This window comes from Zosterops lateralis, assembly GCF_965231275.1.
Source record: "Zosterops lateralis genome assembly, chromosome: 13".
Lineage (NCBI taxonomy): Eukaryota > Metazoa > Chordata > Aves > Passeriformes > Zosteropidae > Zosterops > Zosterops lateralis.
Window position 1 is genome coordinate 18579231 of NC_139773.1, and position 8725 is coordinate 18587955.

Consider the following 8725-nt stretch of genomic DNA (forward strand, 5'->3'; position numbering starts at 1 on the left):
TATGCTTCAGAGTTGCAAGTATTTTATATTTTAACATAAGTGATTGCTTTCTACAAATTTTCAAGGCTTCTTCCATAACAGAGCACTGTCAGTTTGCATTAAGCTCCAGAGTAACTGCCTTTTTTTTATAGTCTCCATCAGAGATGGATGCAGTTGCAAAAAATCCATGGAATAATATATCTTTATCCTACTATGAGATGTGGAATATGTGCCACAAAACCCAAAGTTAACTGGAAACAAAGGGAATGACAACTTCTTTAAATTCCCACCCAGCAAACCCAGGAATTACTCAGCACTTGTGAAACCAACACCAATAAACACAAGTAAATTTGGTAGAATCATAGAATCCCAGAAGGTCAGAGCTGGAAAGACCCACAAGGATCATTGAATTCCATCTCCTGGCCCTGCACAGGATCCCACCATGTGCCTGGAATGGTATTTCTTATGTCAGGCTCACGTGGCGTTCCCTGTGTGAATGCCATTGGTATTGTTTAGAGGCACTGCTAAAAGGATGGAATAATTACAGCCAGGCGTTCCAAAAGTTCACATAAAAGAAATGCACATTATGCACAGGAAGATGCTGAAAGCACTGTACAGTCTGGGCCAAATTCCATCTGCCAAATGCTTCCAGCCACTTTCATTCCTGTGCTAGAGGAGGTGAGGAGTAACTGAGCTGTAAGTAAGTCCACCCAGGTAGCCAAATGCCTCCTCCTGCTTGCCCAGGTTGCTGTATTTAGGGCATCCATGGCTGTTGCTATAAAAGGCTGTGAGAGCAGAGGGTGGCAGGAGCAAGGCCCACAAAGCCTCAGACAACTGCCAGCACCAGCTTGTCCTTCCCAACACTCTGAACAGAGAAAAAAACACTTGGAAAGAGTGGTTCACTCCAGCTTCCAAAGTGCTCCCCTGCCACTACTGAAACCAAGAGCTGGAAAGACAAAGAAAAACCATAAGGAGATTTCCTGAGGATCCTATTGAGGAGTGGTTTATTATCTGCAGTGTGGCTGTACTGGGCTGGCTGGGAAGGGGTTAACTCCTCTCAGCTTGGCTCGTGCTGTGGTTTGGGTTGGTGACCAAACCAACACTGACCATGGTGACGTTTCAGCTACTGCTGAACTGTGCTGGCACAGCACTGAGGCTTTCTCTGCTCCTCAGGATCATTCCCATTTGTTTTATCTCATCCTCAATGAAGCTTTATCTCAAGTTTTCTTTCTTTGACTCTACTTTACCCATCTCCCATCCTGTCAAAGGGAAAGGGAGGAGGCAGGGAGGGTTAACCCACAGCCGTGATATGTTATCAAGTGTTATCCTGTGTTATCAAGTGTTATCCTGTGTTATATGTTACAGAAAGGAAGCAGAAGGAGATGCTCAGATTTTGTATGGACATCAGGAGTTCTTTTTAAAGGCCATCTCAATTCAGGTAACTTCTTTTCCTCTCTCTACTTTCCTTCCTTTTCTCCTAGGCTTTGAAACTTCTCCAGAGCACAAGAGAAATCTGTTAATGGGAAAAGGATGTAAGGGAGTGATCAAGAAAACAACTTGTGGGTTGGGACAAGCTGACCTTTAAGGTCCTTTCCAACCCAAACCATTCTATGATTGCAATTTCAATTTTAAACCCATTCCATTTCACACATTTGTCTTCTTTCTGACCCTATTGATTTCCATAAATTAACCTGGCTCACCACATGCCTGGACTACTCATGAACTGCAAGCTGTTTTGGAGGGGAAAATCTTCTGGAATTTTGTCTTCATAACTCCGTAAGTGGCAAATGCTCTGTATGTCCACACCCTCATTCATCCCTGGGACACACAGGACCCTGTTTTCATGCTGTGCAGGTGAATGGATCCCAGCAGCAGGGCAGGGTTGGGTCACAAAACCATTTTGGGATAGCCCAGGTGCCTCCTGGCTGGGCAGGACCAGTGCAGACTGCCATGAGCTGCATCCCAGCAGGAGCAGGATTTGAAAGGGCATCCAGACACATCCTGGTGGATCTGTGCTGAGTTAGAGCAGCTGGGGACCAGCCTGACTTTGATAAAAGAGGGCAAATTAATGGACTAAACTTTGCATGGCTCTTCCTTTGAACTCAACAATGAATCACATCTATGGCTCCTGTGCTTTTTTCTGATCCTGCAGGAGCTCCCAGCCATCCAGGCATTAGCATGAGCACCATGAGCAGCTGTGGATCCAGTGCCTCCTCCTGTGTCTGCAATCCCAGTGTGCTTTTATACTGACCCAACAGAGACTGCCTAGAGCAGCCAAAAAGCCTTTTCTGCTACACTAGAAACAGTCTAAATCTTTTCCCAACCATTATGCCTGCATAATTTTTCCTCTGATATTTATTAAATCCCTTGAGACATTACATAGCTTCAGCATTCCCTTCTTTTTAACTTTATCCTATTTTTGTTCCCTTATATATGAGTGTTTTCTTTCTCCTCCTTCTCCTGCACTGCTTCCAGAAGTCCTTCCCTTATTTCATTGCTGCTCCCCACCAGCATCTTTGCAAATCCCTCAGCATGCAGAGGCTGAGTGCAAACATGAAATGATGGATGGGGGATGAGAACTGACCTTTCCACCTTCCCATCCAGGGGGTCTCTCCAGTGTCTTTAGGCTAAACAGGGACCCACTGGCTTCATGTGTGTCTCCAGCTGAACTGACCTGCTTTTGGGGCTGGAGTCCCTCTGCCCCAACACTCCTGTGTCCCCAGAGGTTCTGAATGAACAAGCAAAGGCTGATTTCCTCTCAGTCTCCCTTCAGATGGGGACAAAAGATTCAAATAATTTTCCCTACGTTCTTCACTGGGAAAAGATGTATGGAGTCATCTCCAATGCACATAAAGGGAGAAATTTCAAAGTGTCTCCTACTGTCATTTCAATTCTATAATTAATCACTATATGCAGAAAGGCCTTCCACACCATTTTCTCGCTGTCACACATCCCAAATCAGACAGAGAAAAAGAATGTCCCCTGATAGGAAGTATCTATGTCCTGCTATAGCATTTCCCCTAATTTAGGTTGCATTATTGATGTACAGAACTCTGTACTTGAATAATGTAACAGTAAGGCTCTCACAGAAAGCGCCAGCACTGGCTTTAATGTGTGTCTATAAAGATAAGAAAAATGTATTTTAAAAGTCCGGCAGCTTTCAAACAATATATTTTCAAGTTACAGGAATGCTCACCACAAGGAATTTAAAATTGAGGTGAGAAGTGGGGGGGCACATTTCTTCTAAAATGCTAATGAGCTCCTGCCTTATAAAGTGAAAAAAAAATCAACAAATCTGACGTATGAACAAACATTATGAATATTCAGGAAGTTTGAGCCGCTGATTCAACTGTTTTCTAGGAGTGTCCAACTTTTTGCACTGATCACAGAAGCCATTCCTTTTCCTCTCCTCACGAGCACACTGGGCTGTGGTGTCGGTGTGCTGCAGGAACATATGCGTGGAATTGCAGGGACTGTAATTCATCCAGATGGCAGGAAGCTCTGGAATTGTTACTCCTATGCTACAGATGTTTAACAATCCAACCATATGGCTCCAATAAGGCAGCCTTGTCAAAGGAGACAAAACCTGCACCAGACACAGAGCCCTGTAAATGGGAGCGCAGTCCTGAGGTGGGAATGTTCATGTGGCTGCACTGGAAACACACACATCACACAGTGAGCTGGTGTGGCTATTGCAATTAGAGAATTTATGAAACGTTATTTAAACTCCTGAAAACAATCAGGCCTCGTATTTGCATAATTTCCCCAAGTCAGCTATTAAAAGAACGTTCCTCATTTGTTTTTTGAAATTCATTAAACAAAGGTGAGTTGAAAAGCTGGGTAAATAAATACATGTAAATACAACATTGTCCCCAACCTCTGGCCTGAGGGAAATACCACTGTAGGTAAAAATTCAACCAGTGAGACCAACAATTTCTCTAGAACAAGATTTGTCAAAGTCAGGGAGCCCTGCTGATGCTTGTGACAATTGTAATGTGGAAAGCTGAATGTTGAGAAACAATCTGAGATCAATAATATCTTGGCCAAGAAAGGAAAGCACCATGAAATGGTCAATCTATAACTCTACTGAATTTTGGCAGGTTTGAAAGACAGATAAATGGCAGCAAATCAGATTGTTAAATCACTAATCCTGTCATTATTACATCCTGTCACAATGCATAGATTTAGACATTAGAAAAAAGAGTGTGAGGTAGGAGAATGAAGAAAACACTTAAAAGCTCAACTCAATCTGTGAAGAAAAGGTGAATTCCCCATTTTTTGTTCCATGGTTGGTGCTTTTCTGCCCAAAAGTCAGCTGGCAGTAGCTGCTGCTCAGAGTCCCATCTGCCTTCCCTCTGATGTCAGGTCTCTGACCCTTTGTTCCCCACAAGAAGTGTCTCCTCTGTACAAATCTGTTGTGCAAGAATAAGATTAAAATGGACAGACCGAACAAAGAGTTGGTCTCTTAGACAAAAATGCATCCATTTAGCACACAGGACATCTTTCCACCTGACATATTCTTAAAGGCAACTATTCAATTACCATCTCCTCACAGGCTAAAGAGCACAAAAGAGTCATGTAATATTCTTTTTCTCTTTTTTTTTTTTTTTTTTTTTTGAGCAGCAAAGTATTCCATGCTGCTTTATCTACCACAGATACTAATCTAAGCAATATAATTTTAAAACATCCTTACAAAAACCTTGAAGGGCAGTTGAACCCTGTGGTTGTTTAAAAAAAGATTTTCTGCAGTTTATGCATTTGCTCTGCCAAAAGCTTACCTTAGCATACAAAGTACAGTAAATCATAGCTGCTCTGATTTACTGCCCAGACTGTGCTGTTTGTTTTCAGGGACAGCTCAGGGAAAAAGCTCTGTCAAGTGTAAGAACATTCAGAGAAGGGGAATCGTTTTGCAAAGCTCCCACAATGGTAACAACATTGCTAAGATATCAGTGAAGGGGAAAAAAAATGGAGATGTGCATTTGCAGTATTTTTCAGGGGGGATTTTTTGAATACCCTGCAACCCCAAAATATTTCAAGCCCTTTGGAGGCACAAAGACAATTTCATACCTCAAAACTGTTTAGCCTAAGTATTAATGGACTTGGCAGTTGTATAATTTACCAAGCAACCAGTTAAATTATTGGACCTTGTGCCTGAATTCCACATTTTATGGAGCAGCAGCACACAGAGATGCCAAAAAGGCAAAGAAGACACCAGAGAAGTGGCAGAGCAAGAAGGTCTGGATCAACATGATTATTTAGAACTGAGGGTAGATTTTATTAGACTTAATCTATTTAGTAAGCCCCAACAGGAGGACAAAGATAAAACCATGTATCTGACATCCTTTTAAAAGTTAGTAAATGAGAAGAGAAAAGATCAAAACTGTAGCTGAAAGCCTTCACTTCTGCTTTAAAATCCAAGAAACAGTCATTAATAGAGATTTAAACTCAGCCCTCTCTAGTCTAAACATGTCACTGTTAATTACAAAGCTATTTAACTTTTGCAAGAAATAAAGACTGCTATTAATGAAAGAAGAACCAATTAGCCTTTAATCTACACACTGTTTTTTAATCAAACTTTCTTTTGATCATCAGACTCACTGCAGGATGTATCCCTCCTCCCCATGTTGTAGTGGCTTCCATGATTGCTAATGGAATGGATTTTAAAGGGCTGGCTGAGCAGGGAGAACCGTCTCTGCAGGGCTGGAGCTTTCTCTCCTTCCTGCCAGGGACAGCTCAGGAAAGGGGAATTTTGTGCCCTGACCACTCTTGGAGCAGCTGCCTTTAGAGGAGTAGCATTGAATGTGTCTAGAGGAACTTGGGACAGGAGTACTGGACAAGCTCATTAGGAAACAGCCAAAAAAAAAAAAAAAACCAGTTTAAAGAGAAGTAAGAAATGGGATGGAAAAAGGCAAAAGCAGAGAAGTGCCTCCAGGAATGAAAATGGAATTCACTGCTGACTGCAGAGAATGATGAATGAGAGAATTTGCTTGTTGGCACAGGAACATATTGTGGAAAAACAAAACAAACCAAAACAAAACAAATGGGATCAGGGCTCGATGTGTTACAAACACAAGGGGTGACACGAAAAGGATCCCATTAGCAAAATATTGTGCCTCCAAACTGTTGCTTGAGGGCTCAGAGAATTTCAAGGAGGTTTTCTCTTTGGTTTTGGGTGTTGTTGTGTTGGTTTTTTTTTGCTGTGTGGCTACTTGTAGTAGCAAAATAATAAGTCCAAGGATCTGGAATCCATCATGATGGAGAACTTCTTCCCTGACATCATTTCCCTCTCGGCTGCTGTTGCTGCTCAAATCTCCGGGAAGGATGGAGAGCAGATGTCCCTGAGCACACACCAGGCTGATAATGAAATACAAGAACCTGACTCCTGCACATGTAAACAGCAGAGAGAGTGTAACTATTATCTGCTCTGTGTCAAACACGGGGCTCTTGGTCTGACCAGATACCTGCTGCCTGCTCTGCATTAGCAAAATTTCAGTGAATGCTGTTCTTTCTCCACCACAGAAAGATAAAATTTGCCTGGCAGCAGCAGAAAAGTAAGTATTAATACTAACAAAAAAAAATCCCCACTTCAAAACAAATGTTAATATCCTCCAAGAATCAGAAAGCCTGGAGAGATTTATTGTTGCGACAGTGTGGCAATTAAAAAAATTTTAAAAATAAAAAAAAATCAATAGATTGCGGGGAGAAAAGTGATAATAAATTTGCTCTGTGTCAGACAGGATTCTGAGTCATGAAATTCAAGATTGTAATAAAAGCATGTGGAACAACAGCTGACATGGTATTGACACCTGAGATATTTGAAGGCAGGTACATCCTTACCATAGGGAGGATTCCAGCAAAGACAATAGGTTGCAATAAGTGTTTTTCAGGACTTGACTAACAGCATTTTGCACTTCAAAAGATCAAATTATTACACTTTCTGTAAAATAATTCTAATGCCTTATCTCAAAGGGCTGGTGATTTTTCACAGTCCAAACCCTTTTAATGTAACTGTTTGGTGTAAAGGTCATTGAAAATGAGATCAGGGTCCATTCATGGTTTTCAGCTGCTCATGTATTACAATGTGAGTCCAATACAGGAACTCAGACAAAAACATCAACAGAGCTAAAAAGAACTAGCTGTAAAGCACAGTGCCAGGATATTTGAAGTTAATTGGATAATTGTATCATTTTCACATTTATTCCATGGCATTATAAACCTGTTAATAAAATTTGTATTCTGATGCTGATCAAAACCTCTTTGTGTTTCTTGTGTCATAATCTCATGACACAGGACATGGACAAGAGATCCCATCTCCACTTTCCTTTTGAGCACATGCAGAACACTCAGAAAGCTGCAATACTGAACACATATGACACTAATGTGCAGGGTATTTTTAATTAACAAGGCTCTTAGGCATTGCTGAAAGATCCATTTTGATTTTTGTCCCCCCTCATATTGACCTAAAACACTCCAGAGCTCTGTATTTATTTATACAGTGCAGCTGGGAGAAAGTTCTTCTGACATTTGAGAAGTTTTAAAAAGTTAAATTGTTGATTGGAACCATTGTGGGAAAAAAAAAAAAAAAAAAAAAAAAAAAAAAAAAAAAAAAAAAAAAAAAAAAAAAAGAGAGAGATTTTAACTAATTTAACTCTTGAAGAAAGAACTTTCAAAGGTGAGAGGCAGGACCTTTTCACTGCTGCTTAAATTATGTGGTAGTTTATCCCTGAGTGCTCTCAGTTCCCCTGATTCCTTAGCACTGGTGAATACTTGCATTAATTACTCCCCAAAGTAAGCTCTGATCCAAGAAGGCACTAAGGAGCTTCATTAACTCCCTCCCCAATGACTTCAGCCAAATTTTCCCTTCTTACTCACGATGCGCACACCCTGAAATATTCTGTACCCGCAATTCCACCTGCCATCAGCACCAGCTGAAAGCCCTGAACCCCAACCCTAATGAACACATCTTTAATTCATCTCCAGCTTGTCCAAGCCCCTCTTTTCTGTGTGCCACGTGTACATACGGATGCAGTAGTCCCCACTCTCGTAGTAGCCGGGGCAGCACTGGGAGCGTCGCCGGTACATCGTGCGCAGCCCCCTGCGGTAGGCGGTCTTGTAGCTGATCCTGCACCACAGGAGAGACACAAAACCATTGGGCACCAGTGAAAATCAATTGCCTCCTGCTGCAGTGATATTTGGGTTAAATTCTACTAAGGGTAGCATTCAATATTAATTTTTAAATGCATGAAAGGTTTTTGATAATAAAAGCCGCAATAAGGAAGGGATCGATACTTGTTTTGAAGATTGAAATATGACTTGTGTTATAAACATGGTGCTCGTGACAGTCACTGGAGCTCTTCCTGGGGCAGCTGCTGTCTTTAAACATTTTCCCAGTCCTGCTTCAAGGGCAAGGAGTTTCTTCAAGAATAAATGATTTATTTTTGCACATCAGCAAGGTCAGATCTCATCAATGGAAGGAACAGAGTCTTCTGCAGAGACCACTGTGTCAGCTGCTGCACAAAAACCTTCCCACAGTGGCAACTGCTCTCAATACACAACTTGAGAAGTTAACCCCCAGTGATTTGCTACTGCTTGCTAACCCTTCCAAGGCATTCAGACCTTGCAAAGTGTCATTATAGTCCCAGTTCAGTATTTAAAGCCTGTTTTCCCCACCACAATACTGTAGGCCACAGAAATCAAAAGGTGTTTAGCATTCTGAAGCATTCCTACATTTATTCACAGCATTTGC

General features: G+C 41.5%; 1 protein-coding gene across 2 annotated transcripts in view; it reads right to left on the reverse strand.

The window, feature by feature from the left end:
* Window positions 1-8187, reverse strand: part of MEGF11 (multiple EGF like domains 11) — a gene marked incomplete at its 3' end in the record, with an annotated part of 185586 nt that extends 177399 nt beyond the window's left edge. The window contains exon 1 of one of the 2 annotated variants that reach the window (XM_083870602.1): window positions 8001-8187. In XM_083870602.1, coding sequence (XP_083726728.1) covers window positions 8001-8061 — 61 coding nt within the window. In that variant the 5' untranslated portion in view covers window positions 8062-8187. The remainder of the gene's footprint in view (window positions 1-8000) is intronic. The other variant, XM_083870603.1, reaches the window with a different exon arrangement.
* Between the last annotated feature and the right edge of the window lie 538 nt (window positions 8188-8725).